The sequence below is a fragment of the Microtus oregoni genome, unplaced genomic scaffold, assembly GCF_018167655.1.
Source record: "Microtus oregoni isolate MIOR12 unplaced genomic scaffold, Mior012 000003F_ref0000135, whole genome shotgun sequence".
NCBI classification, from domain to species: domain Eukaryota; kingdom Metazoa; phylum Chordata; class Mammalia; order Rodentia; family Cricetidae; genus Microtus; species Microtus oregoni.
Window position 1 is genome coordinate 65,601,504 of NW_024543062.1, and position 24,043 is coordinate 65,625,546.

Below are 24,043 nucleotides of genomic sequence, written 5' to 3' on the forward strand. Positions count from 1 at the left end.
TCTAAGAGGTCATACTAAGGACGGTGAGAACCAGGACGTGATGGGATAGGACTGACTCTGCACCTGGGTGCCAAAGTGAGATGAGGAAGAGAACTAATGAGACTTCTGAGATGTCATTTAACTGATGAGAACAAAACAAAAACACCCGAACTTTGCAACTCAGGGAGTTACAAAGGAATTAATTAACTAAAATAGAAATAATTAATTATTTAAATAATAATCTAAATCTAATTTAATTATCTAAAATGAAAAAAAAATCAGAAATCACAGCTTAGTAATGGATGGACCTGCTAGTGGCCAAACGAGTCTGAGGCAGGCTCAGCTGTCTCCTCTGTATACCTGTCCAGTTGTCCAGCTCTGGGGCTTCCACTCCAGGGCAGCTCTTCAGTCTCTTCTTCTGGTGGGGCAGCGGGGGCAGCAGGCGGCGGGGGGACAGGAGAACTGCTGGGGAAGGCACTGGGCAGGCTCATCGGCATCTGGAGGGACTCCATGCTCCTGTGCAGGCCTGAGAGTTTGGGGTACATGCGAGTCTCCTTTGGGACACTGAAACCGCTCATCAGCTCCAGGCCCTGGGAGAAGCTGGCTGAGTTAATATTGAGGATGGGTGCTGGACTGGGGGTGAAGCAAGACGGGAGAGGGCCCCCAGTTGATGAGCTGGGAGCATGCAGATCTGGGACCTTTGAAGCATGGGTGTCGCTGGAAGATGGTAGATCCAAACTGTTGGAGTTGACCTTGTCTAGGTTGGCTAGTGACGGTGGCTTGACAAAGCTTTTAGCTGTGGCCCTGAGAGGAGTGAAGATAAAATAAAATACTCAGAATAACAAATTACAGGGCAACAGGCAATCCTTTTCCAGCTCCCTTCTCTTCTGGCTGCTCACTCAGCTAAAGGTTACTAGGATGCTGTTGACAAACCCATCGGAAGGAGAATCCATACCTAACTTATGGCACCTCCAGTCGTAAGGAAGACAACACATGCATATGGGAAATGTTCACACAGACACAGTAAAACCATTCACACTGGTACTAAAGACCATGTTGACACGAAACAGCAGAAACAAAGTGAGTTAGCAAACACGCGGAAGACATGCCACAGAGGAGAGGGGCAGGACCCACAGAAAGGTCTAGAGACAGCAATGGATAGGCCATGCCACATCTAGTCTAAGGCTGGAGAAACAGAAAAGGAAAATGTTGCCCAGTGTGGGTACCTGAGAGGGGTTGGCGGCAGCTCCGTTAACTTGGTGGCTGGAGGGTGGCTTGCTTGGTTCTTAGGAGTGCTTTCTGGGGAGCCAATGCTCTTCAAGGAGATGTTGTCTGAGTCCAAGGCCACAGCCTTGGCTTTGGCCTTCTCCTTTTCCCGATCTGTCTGATTGACAGGAGCAGGAGCCGGAGTGGTCCGACCACTGGCAACCTTGGAAGGTTCCTTCAGTCTGGAGGGTGTAAGGCCTCCCTGTTTGGTGCTGAGGAGACTGGGGTCAATGCTGCTGCTAACAGGGCGAGGTCCACCCCGCCCGCCAGTCACACTCATTGAACTGGATTTGGCCGGCCTGGGCAGGCTGCGATACTGGATGTTGGACCGGGCTCCAGGCGCCAGAAATCCCGGCTCTGCACTGTTGGACACATCTAAACTCGTCTTGCGCCCATTTACTGGTTTGACAGGGATGCCTGAGGACTTCTGGATCTTGCTGAGAGTGGCTGAGCCACCTGTCTGCATGACAGTAGCTGTGCCAGTAGCAGGGGGCGGCTTCTTATAGCCAAAGGATCCTGAAGTAGAGGGGCGAGCGATGCCCGAGGGAGGCTTCTTAGCATCACTTAGGCGGTCCCGGCCAGCATCAGAAGAGGAGCGCTGTAACCCAGTGTTCTTTACTGTGAGCTTGCCCTTGTCTGTAGCTTTGCCTTCAGGCTTGCCTGAAAGGGGGGCAGGAAACAGAGGAGGAGTTGCTATCATGAAATCTTGGTTTTCCAAGACAGGGTTTGTCTGTGTAGACCTGGCTGTCCTGGAACTCACACTATAGACCACACTGGCCTTGAACTCACAGAAGTGCTGGGATTAAAGGCATATGCCACCACTGCCTGGTCTATATAATACCTTAAAAACACCTTTCTTTCTCTAGAGGGGAAAAGGAATCATTGTCTATATATTATAAATGTTTAGAGACCTAAATACTGGATAAGCAGATACAGTCTCTTACCGGAGGGACTATGGGAGGAAGTAGGCTTTCATTTAATTTTTATTGTTTTCTGTGGGATGGTTTATTTTAGTTAAAATGGCAGAGACAACAGCAAAAATGATCAAGAAGGAAGTGTGTCTAATAATGGTCAAGGAAGGACGAGAAGAAGGGGATGCAATGTATTGATAAGAAAATGTCTAGACACTAAAGGGAAATATTGATTAAAGCTCAAGGTGACCCCAGGGGCAAAGCCTGGGAAACAACATCCGTAGAAAAGATACCGTCCATTAAAGCGTTTCTGCAAATGTTTGCTATCACTCTATAGGTTTGTGGTCATCGAGGAAAACCACTGAAGAAAGGTCTTCATCCTTGTCCCTTCCTTTATCCCAACTCACCTGCAACTTTGAGGGCACTCTGGGCTGTATGAGTGATGGGAGAGGTGACGGCCACTGGTGGGGTCTTGCCCTTCTTCAGGGACCCCGGATGCCCCAGGCTGATGGGCTTTTTCAGTTCTCCACCCTTGGAAGAGTCATCGCAGCTTTCTGGTCGCTCTCTCCGCCACTTTGAGGTCCCAGGTTCCATCTTTAGGCTGCCACTGTCGTACTCCAGTTTTTTGGGGGCCTTCTCCTCTGATTCACTAAACCAATTCAGCCCACTTTCTGCCAGGGAGCGCTTCTCTGAGTCTGTGCGCAGCTGCTGAGAAAAGGGCAGAGTAAGCCACTTACACAGGGGTGGCGGGAACAGCGGGCTGAAGGGCCTTGATTAGCCCATACCCTTAAGTCAGCTAGGGTTTCCCTCCACCCCCAGTGCTCCAGGGAGAAGATACATTATCTCTAGGGTACTTTTTCTTCTCCAATTGGAAAAGCTCTTCTATGTATCACTCTAGATAGGCGTGAGCACCAAATACGGTCACCATGGCACCATGCACCACATCTCCACAGACCTTGCCCAGTTTGTTTTGTGGTACACCTTGACCTGGTGGCCTACGTGTTTGCGACATCACGTACCACTATTGTAGAGCTCCTGCGGGAAGCCGTGGGGGTAGTGGGGAGGGAGTTGAGCGAGGAGCTGGCATTGAACTCTTCGGAGCTGAGGTTGTCGGAGGCATCGCTGAGCCCACTGCTGATGGAGCTGCTCTCATCCCAGCTGCAGGACAGGAGGGAGAGAGGTGAGCAGTTAAAACTGAAGTCAGCGCTAGAAACAGCATTTCATGGAGATGATGAATGCTTTTATACTATTCTCCCGAAAGAAGGAAGTCTGGGGTTAGTCCTGGGTCTGCCAATAATTCAAATTGTGACTTAAATGGTCTTGTAACTTGGTGATAATCTTTTATGAACGGAAGAAGCAGTTGGTATTTAGTAAGAGACAATATTATATTTCCTTAGCTGGAAGCTATGTTATACAGACAAGGAGGGTCTGCTGAGATGGCTCCACGGGTAAATCACCTGCTGACCTGAGTTCAATCACAAAGGCTGAAGGAGAGAACGGATTCCGTAAAGTTGTCTTCTGACCTCCCGTGTGCAGTGTGGCATGCACACAGCCCTACGCACATCATTTACACACATAGCAGCAATAAATAGCATTAAAAAAGATAAGGCACTTTGAGATCCATCCAATTATGCAAACCAATTCAGATGTTAACAGCCTTCAGCCTTACAACCTTGCAGTTTGTCCATTTTTAGACGTGTTTTCCAGGCATCCCTGTACTTTCTAAAACTTTCTATACCGGGTAAAAGAGGCGAGCAGAGACCTCTCTTTTTTTTTGCTGTGCTGGCAACTGAATCCAAGTAAGCATTCTACTGCTGAGTTATCTCTCCAACCCAGACTTCTCTTTCTAGAATTTTCTGACCTGCCCCTTTTCATTGCTCCCCTGGAGTCAGGCTCTGCTCCTGTGTAGCTCATCTGCTTTTCTGGTAGAGACCCTAACTCTAGGGCGCTATGGCCAGGCAGAGGTGCCAGAGTCCTGCTGGACAACCATTCAGTACACACACACACATGCACACACACACACAGACACACACACACACACGCGCGCACACACACACGCACACACATATCAGATACAAGGTACTGAGGAGGGATGTGTCCGACATCTGTACTTAACCATGTGTGTTTGAAGGCCCATGTGTATGCTCAGAATGAACTTACTACACCTTGATACTCTTCATAGCTCAGTCCTTGCACCCTTCCTGTGCTCAATTTTTCTTTCAAGACAGGGTTTCCCTGTGCAACGCTGACTGTCCTTGAACTCACTCTGTAGACTGGCCTCAAGTTCAGAGATCTACCTACCTCTGCTTCCTGAGTGTGATTAAAGGTGTGTACCCACCACTGCCTGGCCCTCTCTTCAATTTTAAGTTTAACAAGTTGTAGTTGGGAACTTTATATTTTTATAATAAGTTTATCTAAATATCCAAACCAAACAGCAACTTCTGCATGTCCACCACTGTTTTGATCTAACTTCATGTGTTGGCACAGGCTTCTGCAGGACCATATTCCCTAGAGTGTTGTTTGTTACCAGGTGAAACCCAGGGCCTCACACACAAGAGGCATATGATCTACCACTGAACTATATCCCCAACTAAGTAACTTTCTTCTTTAATTTTGACACATAGGCTCACTAAGTTGCCCAGGTTAACTCTGAACTCACTATGTAGCCCAGATACCCATCCTCCTGCCTCAGCCTCTTGAGTAGCTGGGATTATAGGCCTGTGCTACCAGCCTCGGCAATAATCACTGTTTTCCAAGCTCAAAATTTGCCTCTTAGGACCCTTCTTCAAAGGTTTCCTGTTTCAAGCCCTTCCTAAAATGATCTTTAGCCTTCGTTTTGGCTTGCAAGTCTCAAATTGAACACAAGGTTCCATAAGCTTGCTACACTGTCTGTTTGTACCTTAGGAATTAACCTCTAAGTAGTATCTGCTCAGAATGAGTTTGTTTATCATCTTTGCATGTGCAGTGAGAGGGCTAGAGACTTTTTGTGCATGTGAATTTGCCGGTATTTGGAAAATGTTTCTTTTTTGATTTATTTTGAGTCTCAGATCATGGAATAAAAATCAGACATACAAGTCATTTATGAGCTGGCCTGGACTTCAGCTGGCTTCCCTTCTAATTCATGTGCTGGGAATAAGAAAGTGGGTGGTTTGGCCATTTGGCTTGGTCGCTCTGGAGTGATTTAGCCAAATACATTGAGAAACAGCAGAGAAAACATGGGGATTATGACACATGGCCGAGTTACTTAGATTTTACTGCTATTAAATATAGCTGTTACTGAGTGACCCCTGTGCTGTATATTAAGTCTCCCTTTCATCCAGGGTTGAGACATCACGCACCCCTTTTTGCAGAAAAAGGATACCGAGGAAAGATCAATGCTGATTTAATGATCCTATCAACTCTTATGGGCCCAGATAAGATCTCTGGCAGGCACACAAACAAACCACTCACAGCGTGTTCTCTTAGGTCAGAGACAGAGGAAGCCCGGAGTACTGAACCTTTCATCTGAGATTAATTATTGGTAATCAAGGGCCTGCAGCAGGGACAGCTCTTTGTGGACAAGGCTCGCACAAATGGAAGACTGCGGCAGTCCAGGGATCCAGGATTCCTTTACTGGCCATTATGACAAGACCGACGCCAAATGGCGGCACGGAGGTTCCTTTTTCTTCTTTAAAAATCCATTTATTTTCTTTGTTTATTTGATGTGTGTGGGTGTTTTGTCTGCATGTCTGTCTGCGCTGTACATGCATGCCTGGTGCCCACAGAATCCGGAAGAGGGGTTCAGATCTCTTGAGACTGGAGTTACAGATGGCTGTGAGCTGCCATGTGGGTGCCGGGAATGGACTCCGGGTTCTCTGGAAGAGCAGCCAGTGCTCTTAACCTTTGAGCCATTTCTCCAGCCCCAAACATTTATTTCCTAGGAGAGAGTTCAGGCCCTGCTTCCCCAAAGCCATTCCTACTGAGCTCTTGGCTACAATGAAACATAAAAACCTAACGCGAGGGAAGACTAGTTGCGGGTTAAAATTTTTTCCCAGCAAATTTGCAGGTTATGCAAAAGAATCTTCTTCTGTCGTTACCTAAGGCTTAAACATCTCTATTGGGGGTGTTCCACTGGAGGGAGCATATTTCTTTTTTTTTTTAATACTATTTATTTATTATGTATACAATATTCTGTCTGTGTGTATGCCTGCAGGCCAGAAGAGGGCACCAGACCCCATTACAGATGGTTGTGAGCCACCATGTGGTTGCTGGGAATTGAACTCAGGACCTTTGGAAGAGCAGGCAATGCTCTTAATCTCTGAGCCATCTCTCCAGCCCCAGCATATTTCTTTTTTAAAAAATCAGAAAAGTAATATGCTATGGTGCAGAGTCAAATACTACATAAAAAGAAGTGAAAAGGGGAAAAAATCTATTTTCACTTTCAAGGTAACTTCTGTTAACTGTTTTGTGTGTTTACTTATATCTCCTGGCCACCTCTGACCCCTGCCAGGCCACACATCCACACCTACAGACTTGCTATTTAAGCTGGGGCTTCTCAGCCATTTTTTGCTTTACTGAGCTGTCTTAATGAGTGCACTCTTCCACTAGTCTCCTAGGAAGTGTTGTTGTGCTGCCCTGCTGTCTGCAGGCTGGCAGGTCCCTGACCAGAAAGCCTCCTGCCTCTACCTTCCATCTTGCCTTAGGAGGGCGGGGCTTCCAGATACGAGCTGCCTCCTCGTTTGCCTTTTTTTTTTTTCGAGACAGGGTTTCTCTGTGGTTTTGGAGCCTGTCCTGGAACTAGCTCTTGTAGACCAGGCTGGTCTCGAACTCACAGAGATCCGCCTACCTCTGCCTCCCGAGTGCTAGGATTAAAGACATGCACCTCCACCGCCCGGCTCATTTGCCTTTTTTTTTTTTTTTTTTTTTTGCCAGTTCTGGGGCCTAACTTAAATCTTCAGACTTTTGCTGCAAGTGCTTTTACCCACTAAGCTATCTTGACAGTTCTTTTCTACATCCTTTCTCCTTGAGACAGTCTCGTGTTGTCTAAGTTGACCTTTAACTTGCTGTGCAGCTGAGGATGACCTTAACCTCTTGATTCTCCTGTCTCTACCTCCTAAGTTTTACCTTTGATAATTTTTCTCTTTATTTTTCAGTTCTCTGCTAAAATGTCTGTTATACAAATAATGTATTTTTAGGCAGATACTCTTTTTTTTTAACTTTTTTTTTTTTTATTGAGAAAAGGATAGGCAGATACTCTTGAGTTTCCCTCCCTCTCTCTCTTTCTCTGGTTTTCCGAGACAAGTTTCCCTATATAACAGTCCTGCTGTCTTACTTTGTAGACCAGGCAGGCTTCACCTGTCTCTGCCTTCCGAGTGCTGGGATTAAAGGTGTGTGCTACCACTCACCAGCCTCTTGAGTTTCTTAAGCTCAGCTACTTTGTCTGAAAAAAAGTCGTAAATTTATCCTCTCTCAGACTTTTAATTTCTGTTACAATATTTTTAACTCTAAGTGTTCTTTTTAAAACAATACATCTTTCTTTTATAGCTTCCCTCAGCTCTCACAAACATTCTGAGAGCCCACTCACTCGTTTGGAAGGGAGGTTTACAATCTTTTCTCACAGACTTTTGTACCACAGTACTTTGTTCTATTTGCACTGGTCAGCTTGGGCTACACAGTGAGAACTATCTCGGGTGTGGGCGGGGGTGGAAGTGAGGGAGGAGGACTAGCACTAGAGAGATCAGTGATCTAATCAGAGCTATAACTGATAGGACCAGTGATCTAACCAGAGATGTAACTGATAGACCAGTGATCTAACCAGAGATGTAACTGATAGGACAGTGATCTAACCAGAGATGTAACTGACAGTGATCTAACCAGAGATGTAACTGATAGACCAGTGATCTAACCAGAGATGTAACTGATAGACCAGTGATCTAACCAGAGATGTAACTGATAGACCAGTGATCTAACCAGAGATGTAACTGATAGGACAGTGATCTAACCAGAGATGTAACTGATAGGACAGTGATCTAACCAGAGATGTAACTGATAGACCAGTGATCTAACCAGAGATGTAACTGATAGACCAGTGATCTAACCAGAGATGTAACTGATAGGATTCTTTTAGACTTTCTCATGTGTTAATGATGTGTGGCTTCTTCTGCATAAGAGAAGGACACTAGCTGTCTTAGAACACAGTAGGACTTGCCATCTGTGGCTTTAGGAAAGTAGGTAGGACTGAACAGAGTCACTAAAGCGTTTTTCTCTTGGGTTGATCAGATTTTCTTTTCTTTTTTTTTTAAATATTTATTTATTATGTATACAATATTCTGTCTGTATGCCTGAAGGCTGGAAGAGGGTGCCAGACCTCTTTATAGATGGTTGTGAGCCACCATGTGGTTGCTGGGAATTGAACTCAGGACCTTTGGAAGAGCAGGCAATGCTCTTAACCACTGAGCCATCTCTCCAGCCCTTTTTTTTTTTCAATATTTAATATTTATGATCAGATTTTCTAAAGACGAATCTTCCAAACTCTAGCTTGAGGGTCAAAGTCCAGGGTTTTGAACAGAGTTGGAGAAGCAGTGTGGAGGTTTCAACATTCAATATGCAGTCTCATTAGTCTCTACTGGCTTTGGTTCAAACTCTGTGCCGAATTATGTTAGGAATCTAGGAGCCCACACTTCAGAGTCTCCTGTTTTCCCTATCCAGAGCTGTCTGCTGCTGATGGGAAAAGGCCACTGGAGGAGAGGCCAGGAGAGGCCGTGTGGTCTTTGCAGTTTTAACCAGTCCTCCTGTTTCATTTTACTGCCAGCTCCATAAAGGTGGTGAATGCTGTCACTTGCTAGACTTCCGAGAGCTCTGGAGCACAAACAGCACCACTGTCAGTCCTCACTGCTGGGCTGGGGTTCAGCTCCAAGGCTCAGCACCACTGCCAGTCCCCACTGCTGGGTTGGGGTTCAGCTCCAAGGCTCAGCACCACTGCCAGTCCCCACTGCTGGGTTGGGGTTCAGCCAAGACTCAGCACCACTGCCAGTCCCCACTGCTGGGTTGGGGTTCAGCCAAGACTCAGCACCACTGCCAGTCCCCACTGCTGGGTTGGGGTTCAGCTCCAAGGCTCAGCACACCACTGCCAGTCCCCACTGCTGGGTTGGGGTTCAGCTCCAAGGCTTAGCACCACTGCCAGTCCCCACTGCTGGGTTGGGGTTCAGCTCCAAGGCTCAGCACACCACTGCCATTCCCTACTGCTGGGTTGGGGTTCAGCCAAGACTCAGCACCACTGCCAGTCCCTACTGCTGGGTTGGGGTTCAGCTCCAAGGCTTAGCACCACTGTCAGTCCCCACTGCTGGGTTGGGGTTCAGCTCCAAGGCTTAGCACCACTGCCAGTCCTCACTGCTGGGTTGGGGTTCAGCCAAGACTCAGCACCACTGCCAGTCCTCACTGCTGGGTTGGGGTTCAGCTCCAAGGCTCAGCACTACTGCCAGTCCTCACTGCTGGGTTGGGGTTCAGCTCCAAGGCTCACAGTCCAGTTCCCACTGGCTACTCTCATTTCCAGCCCGGCCATTGCCCTCACTATAAGCTCTTCTTCTCTGTTTACATAGGGTCTTTTTCCCTATTTATTTATTCATGTGTGTGTTGGGCGAGACATGTGCTGCATGTCACAGCTCATGTGTGGAAGTCAGAGGGCATCTTGTGACATTGTTTTATATCTTCTATCATGTGGGTTCCAGGGACTGAACTCAGGTTGTGAGGCTCCTTTTCCTGCTGAGCCACCTAGCCAGCCCTAGCCAGGGTCCTGATGTGTAGTCCCCACCGGCCTTTGACTTGTGATGGTCCCCTTAGCCTCCTCAGTGCTGGCGTTATGACAGGCACACGCCTCTTCTCTTATTCTTTCTATTAATACTTTTATGACTTAAGAACAAAGTCTTTATTGTCATTTTGCTCTTGTGGTTGTTGTGAAACATATCAAATGCAAACCAGCAGCAAAACGCCCAGATGACATTTCACAGAGCTTGTTTTGAGGGAGTAGGGATATAATATACCTTGGTGGACAGCTTTTGAGTCACTGAAGAGAGGACAGATTTAAATTTCATAATCCAATCAGACAGGAACAGAAAGAACCATCCAGAAGATTTTTTTTTTTCAATTAAGCGCTATAGGAGAAAGTGGATGGATGGTCACTGTCCGTCCTGAAGCATAAGGCTGCTTAAGGAGGAAGAAAAGAAAATCTTTATGAGAATTTGCATAGTTTATCAGCTAATGACTCGGTAAACAGCAGCCATTCAAGAGACCCGGGAGGAGAAAGGCCACGGACATTTGGCCCCAGAGAATAGAGAGGAGCGCAGAGCTCAGACAGTGGAGAGTTACTGCATCTGTTGTTTGGCATGCAGAATCCCTGTGCTCACTCAAGGCTCCAGCTTGCTGTCTCCCTCCTATCTCTCTCTGTATTTTCAGTCAAAGGAGGAACTCTCTGCCCTTCTTCATGGCCAGTACTGAATGTTCTTTGGTTCTCCTAGTTCTCCTTTCTTTCATGGCCAGTACTGAATGCTCTTTGGTTCTTCCTAGTTCTCCTTTCTTTTGCTTCTCAAGCAGATCTCAGGTGGAGTCAAGAGAGCTAGGTAGCATCAAGCTAGACTTTAAAAGCCGCCAGGACATAAAAACAGCAGAGAGGCTTTATTATTTTATAATCTAATCTTTTCATAAATGCAAACATCCGCCACCTCCAGGCTGCTGATGTAGAGTAGTGTAATATTCGGATTCTAGGAGAGCTGCTAAAAGATCACGATACTTTATCACTTTCGTCTACTTTCAGAATAGAGGAGGAAATGAGTCCGAGTAGTCACATGACACAGGGCAATAAAAAATGAAGAGCTTGTCTGGGGGTGGAAATTTCTAGAGTGCTCGAACACGTTCTGAGAGCTAGAGTTTTCTCTATCGGATACCTATTTTCCCATTTGCAGTTATCTCCTAACCCTTCTTCTAAAAGGAACATTCCTCACCTCCCTTCCACTAAAACCAACTGACCCCCTCTTTTCCCATTGCTTTACCAAATACGTCAGTATAGCTCTTCAATGCTTCTTACCTTACTGTCTCATTAAAACAACAACAAACCAACCAAACAAAAACACCTTAGGCTGTTTACCTCTTGCTCTCACATCTGTCTCTCCCTGACCTTTCCCCTGCTTTTGATTTGTTTCAGGGTTCTATCCTCTTTCTCCAATCAGTGGAAGGCTTCCCACTGGTCCAGCTACCAATCCTCCCTCTCACAAATGCCACATTTTACCAGAAGCCTGATCACCCTGTCATGCAGCACTTAGCAAGACCTCCGTTAGCTCCTCCCCACTAATATGGTAAAACCAGAACTCCACAGCTCATTGATCAATTTCTCCCTGAGTCATTATGAACGCAGTATGTGATTACAAGCACAGAAATCAGATTCAGATTGACTAAGGAGTCTGAAGATCTACTGATTTGCCTTCTGCTAAATTCTACTTCAAATGGGAAGGCATTTTGAGCTCCTGTTATTTATAGACATAGGGACAGCTGCTATGGGCATTCAAAAATGAGTGGCTGTCCAGAATGAGCTTATAGAATAAGATACAAGTGAAATAAATACCATAATGTATGAGCCACTTTTCCTGGGTAAGTCTAGCTACCATCCCTCAGCAAAGAAGCCTCTCTTTACAGCAAATGGAGGCCATCACAGAAAACCACAACCAGACACAATGCAGTGAACAATAGATCACGGGGAACCCAGCCTCAATAGATACATCCACATCACAGCTCCTGCATATATGGCTCAAGGACAATTTAGAAGGAGGGGAGAGACTGTAAGAGCCAGAATACCAGGAAGTCTGTGGTGAAACAGCCTCTCCTCAAAACAGCTGTATTAACAAGGCTATGGCAATATCAACAGACACACAAATAGCACTTAGGGGCAGAGGCAGGTGGATCTCTGTGAGTTCGAGGCCAGTCTGGTCTACAGAGTGAGTTCCAGGACAGCCAGGGCCACATAGAGACCCTGTTTCAACACACACATACACACACACACACACATACACACACACACACACACATACACACACTCATACACACAAATTAATAGCTTAAATTTTTGTAAATAAATAAATGTAATTACAGATCTAAGGATAATGCACATAGGGAAACAGAGAGGACAAGAGAGATTCGTTTGTGATTTCTACCAGAAAATTAGAACTGTGATTTTGCCAAGTTAAACAGACATAACGTCCTGTCGCCCCATTATCTCACTTGATCTCTGGAGACATGAGCTTGCAGGGGAATCTGTGTGATGATGTGGGTACTAATGAAGATTCTGGAGTCAGGGCATTGTCCCAGGGCTTTCCCATCAGTGAACACAGGGCCTGTCCATCTTACTTGGTCAACTGGCCTTTCGTCAAGGCTAAGACCAAATGCTACATCTTCCACAGGCTTCCCACTGGTCCTCCTTGCCAGGAGACATCTCGCCCTCTTCTCCTGATTTCTCTCTTCCTCTATGGAAGCACTTCCCCTAGAGATGAATCTGTATCTCTCTTCACTGGAATAAATTTCTCAATCCATCTTTGTTTATATAGTATCTTGAAATAGCAGGCACTTAGCTCAGGGACTTGAATTCCTGGCTTTTAAAAAAGAAGGAACGTGAAAACCTCAAGGAAGTGGCAATGACTTTGGGACTGCTAGGAACATGACTGATAATTTGTTTCTAAATAATCCTTGCTCTGCGTATGTGGAGGGGGAGGGGAGCACAGGTTATGAGCATTGTCTTAGAAGTTCCATTTAACTGTTAAAATTCATTATCTTTTCTAGAACATAACTAACCTTTGCTAGAACCCTAAACATATTTATAGGGGCTGGAAAGATGGCTCAGAGGTTAAGAACATTGCCTGCTCTTCCAAAGGTCCTGAGTTCAATTCCCAGCAACCACATGGTGGCTCACAACCATCTGTAATGGGGTTTGGTGCCCTCTTCTGGCCTGCAGACATAGACACAGACAGAATATTGTATACATAATAAATAAAAAATATAAAAAAACATATTTATAAAGAATATGTTATACCTCTCATTGGCTAATTCTGATATCTTATCATCTGCACGTCTGCTTCTACTGACTATGTTCCTCCTTAGCCATTTTTCTAGAGTCTTGCAGTTTGTTTTGTTTTTAAGGATGACAGAAATATCTGAGAAAGGGCCACAGTTGTATGGTTTAGAACGAGGCTCATCTACTCCGTAGAACAGCTGGGCCTGGGCCTTGCTGCAGATTTACTCAGTCAGTCTCCAAGGCAGGAGCAAGACAGTCCTTGCAGCAGCAGGACTTTGAGCACAGAGAGACTCCAGAGTGCTCTCTCCATGCCAGACAGTCCAGCCAGTAGCCACTGGTTACCAGCTTTCTGTCCCACGGTGTTCTGCTCCTGGTGGACCCTTTCTATACATGCAGTGAAGGGTGCCGGTGTTTGGAACGCATCTTTACCCTTCTGTCCTGCTCTCAGACTTCACTGTACTGAGCTAAGTACGCCACCAAAGCCCTGTATATGAGGGTGTGTGCTGGGTGTTTCTCAACTCTCTGCCCTGCCTTCAGGCTTCAGCTCACTGCTGCAGTGTACTCAGGGAAGGCCTCCCAAGAGACAAGGAGGAGTGGGTACCCATGTTTTGTGACTAGGGCTTCTACAGCTAGCCCATAGGTAACTTTTTATTTTGTATGGAATCCAGCTACTCCCTTTTTATCCCTATCCAAGGTGGATTTGTGTTTCCTACTACTACAGGAGGATCACTAGGATAAAACAATCATGCATTCCTCCCTCCTGGAACATAGTTCAAATAGAATACTTGGCCAGGAAATGGTCCAGTGGGGAAAAGTGCTGGCCAGGGAAGCCTGGAGACCGGAGTTCAATCCCCCAAACCCATGTACTACAATGTGGATGTGGCAGCATCCATCTGGAATCCCAGAACACTTAAGGCAAGATGGGGGTAAACACAGGAGATTCACAGGAAGTATGTGGACCAGCTACCTGGGGTAGTTCTCAATGCAGAAACAATGGTGGATAGTGAGAGTTACCTCCTCCAAAGCTGTGACTCAGTGTGCTCCCATCCCTCCTCGCCTCCCTGTCTCTCTCATATACACACTCACGCAAAATAAATAAATGAAAAAGTCTTTCTGTGTTAAAATGTTTACTCCTTATTCAGCCTATTTCTTATTAGGTACCAATGCCATGTATTGTGACACTCTTTCGTCCTTTTTACTAAAGGATGCCTTCCCTGAGTGCCCTCGGAATAAATAAAGCCTTCATCTAGGCTGCAATAATGGAAACTTATTACCCTTCTTGTTTTGCCCACTTCCTAGCACTGATAGCACAGTCTAAGGAACACTCTGGTGCACCCCATCTCTGCTGTAGGCTGAAAAGGAGGACTGTGAGGAGGCCAGCTCAAGGGGACACTGCTCTGTTTGTCTGTGCAGACACGTGGTGATACACGGGGCAGGGAGCTCTCCTCCCCTTTGGGAGAAACACTAACATTCACATAACTCTTGGCTAGGACCGGTCGCCCCTCCCAGACTTCTCTCATACTGTCTGTTCCCCGCACTGTGGTCCCAACTAAACCAGGAAACTAGAATGGCCAAGGAGGCCTTCGGGCCAAGGGTGTGGCCTCACTAACTGAAGGGTGGACTAGCTTGTGACTGCACAGGAAAAATTATTGCTTCTGTGTCACAGAGAGGTTGTCAGAAGCCACACTTGAACACTGAGTTGGTTCTTCTGCCCAGAATCTTTATGCCTGGGGGATCGCTAACCAACTCTCTTGGACGACTGCTTAATAGATAAGAGCGGTGCATATGGAACCTTACTTTCTTCTCTGGTGGTAGAGAAACAGCGATAGTACCGTATGTTGGTTTAAACATGCCCCCTTTTTGTTTTCTTCTTTGGAATTATCCTCAGGAAGAGTTTATGGACTTGGAAGTGTATCATGGTATGTCCAGGAGATACTCAGAACTTCCTGCTTTCCCATCTAGGACAGAGAGAAACTGCCACTCACTGCCATCTAAACTGTGATCAGGCTCAAGACAGCTGGAAGCTGTTTTACCTCACAAATGTGCCCAACTTCAGAGAAGCAAACCACCCAACCGGTCATGAAAAGCCAGAGCCAAAGTCAGAAGGCTTCTGGGTCTCCACCACGTTACCAACAAGGTAGCACTGTACTCTATCAAATGCACGCGTGGGGCAGAAGGGTGAAATATCACACAGCAGCCGCAAACCTCCATGCTCTCACATTTGCTGGGTGGACGGATGGTCACCCGGGTTACAGTTAAGTAGGCAACAATGACAAACGGAATTAGAACTGCAGATTAAAAGCATCCTCTAGTCAGACGAGCAGATGGCAAATGTAAGAAGCCTGGCTCTAGATGCCTCCAAGGGCTAGAGAGTCCATGGACCAGCAAGGAAGCAGCACTTTCAGATGCATGTTTTGTATGCAGCTGTCATGAAATGGTTGCAGAGTGAGGGGGCTATCTCATCACATCTGCCCTTAAAATTCAAATTATTCTTAATACTTTGGAAATAGAAGGAGTTTATAAAGCTCTATGTGGTCTGGGGGGTAAAATTAAATACTTAGACTGAAAATCGATTTGCCCTCTCAAAGAGGCTGACCTTGGCTAGAAATGAGGCTGACATCTGTGAGCATGTCTAGGGGTTACAGTATACTCACAACATACTTTCTCTGGTCTGGAAATTTTCTATAACTTTCTCCTAAGTGCATCAAATTAGAAATAAGATACATATTTCTTTTTGCTACTGCAAGAATACTCTTGCTAATGGGCTAGTAGTAAAGGAGGTTGTGGCTCGGTTGGCAAAATGCTTGCCTTACAAGCACAAGGACCTGAGTTCAGTCCCCAGACCCTATGTAAAATGCCAGGCATGGTGGCATTCTTGCAATGCTGGTACTGGAGAGGTAGAGGGGAGGATCCCCGGAATTAGCAGGTTAGCAAGTCTATCCTAACTGGTGAGCTCCAGGCCACTGAAAGTCTGTCTCAAAGGAGGCAGACACTCTGACTTGTCATCCTGCTCCATGTCCCCACACACAGGTATACATACATCAAAACCATGATTGGTCTGTCTTCTCTAGGAGGCTAACTGAGCTGCCTGTGATCTTTGCACTCAGGAAGTTCAAGTGACAGTCTTAAAATGTCACAGATAAACAGAAAAAGATAAAGTATTTTTTTCCTTAAAAGTATTTTGGATTGGGGGCTGGAGAGTTAGCTTGGCAGGGAAAGGCACCTGCTTCCAAGATTGATGATCCAAGTTTGATTGCTGGACCCACATGGTGGAAGGGAAGGACTTACTCCCACACACTGTCCTCGGATCTCTATATATGTGCTTACATACAAATAAATAAACCTGTTCTATAATCCATGATGGTTAATACTGACAATTTGACAAGCTCTAGAATTACCTAGGAGATATGTCTCGGGTATGACAAAGGGTTATTGGGATTAAAGAAGATGGGCCCAGCTACCTCAAAGTTCCTCAAGCTGTGAACCAGAACAACCCTCCTTCCCTACCGTGTCAGGTGTTAATGTCACAGGAATAAGACGAATAACAAGCACACAATCCTAGCACTCAGGAAGCAAAGACAGGAGGACTGTGAGAAATTCTAGTTCAGTCTGGGCTGCAGAGTCAGACCCTGTCGCAAAAAATTAGAAGAATGGGGGCTGGAGAGATGGCTCAGTGGTTAAGAGCACTGTCTGCTCTTCCAGAGGTCCTGAGTTCAATACCCAGCAATCACATGGTGGCTCCAAACCATCTGTAAAGAGATCTGGTGCCCTCCTCTGGTGTGTGGGTATAAATGGAGGCAGAAAGTTGTATATATAATAAATAAATCTTTAAAAAAAAATTAGAAGAATAGGCCGGAAAGATGGCTCAGTGGTGAAAAACACTGGCCGGTCTTCTGAGAACCCAGGTTCAATTGCTAGCACCCACATGGCAGCTCACAACCGTCTGAAGGTCCAGTTCTAGGGGATCTGATGCCTTCTTTGGGTCTCTGTGCACACTGCATACATACAGACATAACACCCATATGCTTAAAATAAAAGTAAACATAAATAAAAGTAAATCATTAAAAAATTAGAATGGAAAAGAACTTGCCATGAATAGATGGATGAGATAGTCCAAACCATATAAAACGGATAGTCTTATAAGTAAAAATAACTTAACCGTAAATGTTTATCTTCTTGTCTGGTCTTCTTGTCACTACTTATTTGCCTTACAAGTCTGGGGTAAGTTATAAATGCCTGTTAGAAAGAGGCAAAGTTATGCAATCTCAAACGAAGGACAGAAATAACTCTTTGTCTCAGGCTAAGCCTAAATTGCCGCATTTGAACCAGGGAATGTGTTTGGGACTCTTAATTCAACCAATCTAAGATTGCAGAGATCCCACTCTCCATTAGTCTTCTGTTCTTTCTTCTGGGAGGTGAGAGTCAGTGCTTCCCCAAGGGTGACTCAGAGTCCCTGGGATATGGGTCGCTACAGCAAACAGCCTCCCTCGTTCGTTCTCATTCAGGCTCCCTCCCGCTTCGGTTTGTTTTGGCTCCAGGTTTAAGAGTGTACAATCTATCATGGTGACTGGGTCCTGTCCACGGCGATGGGAGTTGGCTGCTTAGCTTGTTGAATTGTCTGAAATATTCTTTTTTAAGTACAGCAGTGATCTAGATCTGTGCTGACATTGTAGTCTGAGAGTACCTGGAATGCGTCAAGTTCAAGTCCAGAATGCAGCAAGAGCTTCAAAGACTTGGTAGGAAAAAAAAGAATGGGGAAGAATTTGATTAATAAATTTTATATAAATTCTATTTTAAAACAATATTTTAGATGTATTGGGTTAAACAAGATATAATTGATTTCCCCTGCTTTACTTTTAAAAACTGTTTCTACCAGAAAGTTTAAAATTGCATAGAGGGCTTGCATTTCGTTTGTACTGGAAAGCTCTGTCCTAAATAGGAAGCTGTCGGGCGATGCAGTCGATGTCAGTTTTGAGAAGCTGGAGTCCATTAAAGTGTTGTAGTGGTCGCCATGATGTAAAAAGGCTACAGGATATGGCTGAACTTTGTCTGTCCTTCTCATGGCACCAAATGTGGCAGAACTGTTGGTGAACACACGAGGTAGCAGCCACAGGCTTCAGAGAGTATTCAAGAGGTTTAAAGAGGGTTTTTTTAAAAAAGACAACAGAGTCAGGCTTTGTGGCACACACCTTTGATCCCAGCATTAGGGAGCCAGAGGCAGGCAGATCTCTGAGTTTGAGATCAGTGAGTTCCAGGAAAGCTAGCACAGAGAAACTTTTGAATTTGAAAAACAAAAGCAAAAAAAAAAAAAAACCAAACCAAACCAAAAAACAAAGAAAGACAACGGGATTGTGAGTGGCAGCACATGCTGGTCATCCCAGCACCCTGGTTAAGGCAGGGGACAGCAAGATCTGGGGCCAGCCTGTGTTACTTAGGCTCTGTCTAAAAAAGAAGAAAGGGGGGTTGTGGTGGAAGAATTAAAGAATTAGAATGAAATTGGGCAACTTTGTGGTGCTCAGCTTTGAAAATATACCAAGACCATCTACAGAAATTCTCCAAGTCAGTTATCTCCCTTGCTTCTCACCCCCATGGGGACTCCGAGGCCTCCAAGAGCAGGGGGAGTGGAGCGTCTGCTCTGTTACACGTCTGTGGTTTGGCAGGGACTGCAGCAAGCCAGGCTGATGTGGCCAACAAAGCCAGACAATGGGAGGGAAGGATGGGTCCCACCGTAAGAGTAAGGGAGACTGGGTGGAACACAGGAACGCCAACACATTTTTTTTTTTTTTGAACTGAGAGGTCCGTCAAGTTTTAAGCAAAGGTAAATATCATCATGCAGAATACAGAAACTCTGAAGGACAAGGTATAGGAATGCAGAGGATGATGACACAGGAGAATTCGCTTGGCCTTCATGATCTATTAGCAAGAAGTGCACACTACTCCCATCTTTTGAGAAAACTAATGGTTTCAGTAACTAAAGACACTTCCTGTCTTTTTTTTTTTTTTTGATTTTTGAGACAGGGTTTCTCCGTAGCTTTTGGTTCCTGTCCTGGAACTAGCTCTTGTAGACCAGGCTGGCCTCGAACTCACAGAGATCCACCTCCCTCTGCCTCCCGAGTGCTGGGATTAAAGGCGTGCGCCACCACCGCCCGGCAACGTCTTAACGATGTTCTCACTGCTGTTAACAAAATGTCCTGACTAAAGCGAGAAGGGTTCATTTTGCTTTGGAGTTCCTGGGATACAGTCCATTCTGGATGGCTGGCCTGGCAGAAGTGCAGGAAGCTGGCTGGTCACATTGTATCCTCACTGAGGAAGTAGCGAGAAGAGGGAGGTGGAGCCAGGTCCTAAGGCCTCACCAACCAACTGCGGTGATACTCTTTCTCCAGCGAGGCTCTAGGGACACGCCACATTCAGACCTCAGGACTTCTTTCAGTCCAGTCTGAAAACTAGAACTGTGTGATTATCTCAGCTCTTACGGTGTTGAGCCTTAATTCTGAATTAAACCCCACTGATGGGTTAAAAACATTAAATATAGAGGCAGAGAAAGCAAGTCACCCACAGCCTGGAAGGCCATCACTAGAGAGTACCTGTTGCCACATTTAGAAACAAATTCTGACCTAGACCCAACTGGGAAAATTTGGGAGTCTTTCTGAGCTCAAACCCAGCTGAAGGGAAAGTCAAGACAAATACTGTGCCCCCCTCCCCCCTCCCATGTCCTACTCTGCCTTGGTCACTCTGTTCCACTCTGAAGTCACGGTTTCCATTGTTGCCTCTTTCTTTTAAGGCTCAGCCATGATCTCTAAAGTGACTGCCAATGTTCCCCAAGGCATTTAGAAAAGGAGTTAGTGTAAATAAACTCAGAGCTAGTACACCACCAAGGGTATAAAAAGCCACCCGGACGCACATCAGGGCACTTCTGCTGCTCTCTCTGATGAGGTAACTGAAAAGTGAGAAAACATCTGTCTGCCTGGTCCCAACTGTGTTAACGTCAACTCTTCCTTGCCCAAGCTGGGCAGAGTCTAGCTCAGCCTCTCTCAAGTTTGTTTTCTGTTTGTTTCTTTTTCAGTGGTTGTTGCATTAGGGTCACTAGAGGTCTAGTCCTAGGTGGAACTGCACTTGGACAAAATAAAGCCACAGTGTCTGTTCTGGACAGATGCCATCTCACCAGTGGCTTTACGATGTCTGTTAGGACGGACTGGGCACCTATGGTCTGGTGAGGCAGGTGCCCTTACACTCATCTACAGAATTCTGTGTGCAAGCTCAAGTTCTGACATCTGATCACACTTTCAAGGTTCTAAACATGTCTATGACTCAGAAATTTCTCTTTAAAATTCTCTCCTTGCCTTCATAACAGCCTACCTCACTCATTGCATTTTTAAATTTATTTGTTTATGTATTATGTATGTATGTGTGTATGTATGTATGTACGTATGTATTTGAGACAGGGTATCACTATGCAGCCTTGGCTAGCCTCAGACTCATAGAGATCTGCTGGGGGCTGTGGACCCAAACCCTGAATTTCTTGTAAACAACTTGTTATGCTTGCAGCTGCTCTAAGCAAAACAACTTGTTTTCCTGTGTTGGCAGCTACTCCCGAGCAGGAGACCCTCAGGAGTTCCTGATGGCAGGGGAGTGGTTTCTGGTGGATTTGTCTGGGGCGTGGCTATCAGTTAAGGATCCATATATAAGCGGCTCTGGTATATAATAAAGCGGGCATTCTTGTTTCAAGGATTACCCATGTCTCCATCTGTGTGTGTCTTTGTGTGTTTAAAGCTGCAGGCCTTTGCCCAGCTCGCCGAACGGTCTCAGTGCAGGGTCCGCACTATAGGCGTAGTACTGTAGTACACATAGTAGTAGTATGGATGGTACAGAGATCTGCCTGTCTCTGTTTCCAGAGTGCTGGGATTAAAGGCATCTGACTCCATGCTTTCTTGATACTGGCTGGTTTGACTTCAAGGAAAAAAACTTAATTTAGAACATTTTGCTTTGATGCAGGGGACTGAACCCAGAGGAAACTTGAACCTGCTAAGCACGTGCGTGAGCACGGAGCTTTGTCTATTCAGAGGGAATTATGTTCCCTCCACTCATATATTGACTCAGCCACATTTAGAGATGGGGATGAGGTCATAGGGTGGGGCTCTAACCCCACAGGACTGGGATCCTACTGAGGAAAAGGCCTAAGCCTTCTCAGAGTGCACAGTGTAAAGAGACAGAGGGGAGGCAGCCGTCTACAAGCCAGGAAGAGTGGCTTCACCAGAAATCAACTCCAAAGGCACCCCGACATGGAGATTTTTGTGGTTTGAGGCTCCCGGTCTGTATTATCTTATGACAGTCTAAGCAGACTGACCAACCACTACGGGATGAAACTAAACACACCCCTCTACACACCCCATCACGTTACCGCAGACAAGGACTACCTTCCAGATTCACACTAGTTTTCAAACCAGAGTTTTTTTTCTATACCAGGCAGTAACTTGTTTATCAAGATAAGCTCTTACTCTGTAGTCCAGGCAGGCCTGGAATTCACCATTTAGCTCAGCCTGACCTGGAACTGATAGTCACCCTCCTGCATCAGCCTCTCAAATGCTGTGCCACCGTGCTTAGCTAATTTGAAGGCTTTTTAAAAATAAAAGGTTGACATTTATTTATTTATTTGTATGTGTGCGTACCTGCACACACCATGTTGCACACGTGAGGGTCAGGGGAGAACTTCCAGGCGGGGGTTCCCTCCTTCTGCCATCTATGTCCCCAGGCTTGGTGGCAAGTGCCCTTCTCAGCCGCAGAGCATCTCCGGGGCCGACACTAGGTCTTTAACCATGTCTCTCTAACCAGAAGGCAAAAACAAAGACAAACCATGTGGAAGCAGTCCCATTAGGGAGGTATGGGTGGAAGCTACAGAGTGGGAGAGTCGAGGGGTCAAACCGAGGTGGAAGGAATTATCCTTGCTGCTTTGGCTCCACACCAAGTAATTCCAGGGAAATTCTGTCCCTCTGGGACCAAGTCGGGTACCATGAGTGTTCCCCTAAATGACTCCGTACACTTACTCAGCCTGGAACAAGATGGACGTAATTGGATTAGAGGTATCGATATATTTGATTGGGATTTTCATGTGGCAGAGGGTAATTGCAGGGTGGCAGGGGACAGGCGGAGGAGTGAGAATATAAGGGGAAGACATGAGAGACTGTTTCCGAGACGGAGGTTAAAGCTCTGCCATGTCAGCTGGCAGGGCCAGAGCCCGGAATACAAAGCAGAAAGCTGAGCTCTTCCACGGGAGTCTCCTAATTGGGACCAACTGTGGGTGAGGAATGCTGATTCCGCTGGCCACAATTTGCTGGAGTTTTCTCTAGTTTCAGAGATTTCCCTTTTTGCCCGCCTCAAGCCTTTCCTGGTCTACTTCTTTTACTTCTTTCAAAGGGGTAGGGGTGAAAAAAAAAAACAAATCAAAGCATTTTCCTGTCCCGTTCAAGATGTTTTCAAGTCAGGAAATCGAAAGCCTTAAAAACTGGAAATCCATTTCAAAAACTAGCGAAAATTCTCGGGGATACCGTCAAGTTCACCTCCAGAGCCTTAAAGGCACAGGCTGCAGAACACGGAAAATGTGCTTCTATCTCCTCTGCGTTTCGTTACTAAAGTTAAATTAGTGTTTGTCTTAGCCTCAGTTCCCCCAAGGATAAACACAGAACTCAACTCCTACTAACCAAAATGCTTAGAAAGCAGAACAACAGGAAAAATGTGGGATTTGGGGGTGAGGGAGGTCAGGGTCTCACTCTGTAGCCCGACTCGTCTGGAACTCAAAGATCTGCCCATGTCTCCTTCCTGAGTGCTGGGATTAAAAATATAGGACAACAGGCCCTACCATGAATAATGATTTTGGACTGTTGACCAAGAAAACAGCTTCATTCCAAAGGCTTGGAGCCGACACGTCCCTTTGTTTCTAATGAAAATGTGCCATACTACAGACATCTGGGAGGAATGGACATGTGTGACCTAGGCTCCTACAGTACTTCCTGTCCCGTCCCACCCCACCCACCTGTCCCTGAGTCCCTGAAAGCCTTCGTGACAGTGTGGCCCAAGCCCCAGGTCTCTGGTAAGGTGAAAAGGAATGATACAATGTTCGTATTTCCACATCTCTTGCAACCCACAAAGTATTAAGAAGCAACTGACAATTTGAAATGTAGGAAAAGTTCAGGGAAGGGCGTAGTTTCCTGTGAGGACCAGAAAGTAACCATTTTGGCCTTTGCAGGACACCGGGATTCTGTCACACTTATTCAGAAGTAGCATGAAGGCAGTCAATGAAAACCCAGAGACAAAGGCATGCCGCCATGTTCCCATATAACTTTACTTATGGACACTAACATTGAATTTCATATTTTCATATGTCATGAAATTGTCTTCTTTTGATTTTTCAATCATATACAAATATAAAATCTCTTCTTAACTCTATAAAACCAGGCAGTAGGGCAAAGTTTGTCATCCCTGAAACAGATCCAAAACAGACCCTCAACGGGGCATAGTGGCACACACCTGTAACCCTAGCACTTGGGAGGCAGAGTCAGGAAGATTGCTTTGGGTCTGAGGCCAGCCTGGGCTTCATGGCAAAATCTTGTCTTAAAAAAACAACCTTGTCTAAAAAAAAAGAAGCAAACAAGAAGCTCTGTAAACTATAAGATATCGGCTACACAACAGACAGACCCAGCAAGAGAGGCCCTCTTAGCTTTCTTCTTTCTGGTGTCTTTCTGGTCTAGCTGTCCACAGATGCCAAGAAGACAGTCAGCACCAGTACTGGCTCCATCTGACTCAGGGACCGTAAGGGTGGGGAGGTGACAGGCAAGAAAAGAAGGACAAGGGCCTTAGTGCC

The 24,043-nt window shown here is 45.9% G+C and overlaps 1 protein-coding gene across 4 annotated transcripts in view; it reads right to left on the reverse strand.

Annotated features, from left to right (window-relative positions):
* The window catches only part of Nav1 (neuron navigator 1), a 174,437-nt gene that overhangs the window by 33,195 nt on the left and 117,199 nt on the right, over window positions 1-24,043 (reverse strand). For all 4 annotated transcript variants that reach the window (XM_041649382.1, XM_041649381.1, XM_041649379.1 and 1 more), the window contains 4 exons: window positions 3,176-3,314; window positions 2,564-2,861; window positions 1,206-1,905; window positions 340-783 (listed from right to left, as the gene is read on the reverse strand). In XM_041649382.1, coding sequence (XP_041505316.1) covers window positions 340-783; window positions 1,206-1,905; window positions 2,564-2,861; window positions 3,176-3,314 — 1,581 coding nt within the window. The remainder of the gene's footprint in view (window positions 1-339; window positions 784-1,205; window positions 1,906-2,563; window positions 2,862-3,175; window positions 3,315-24,043) is intronic.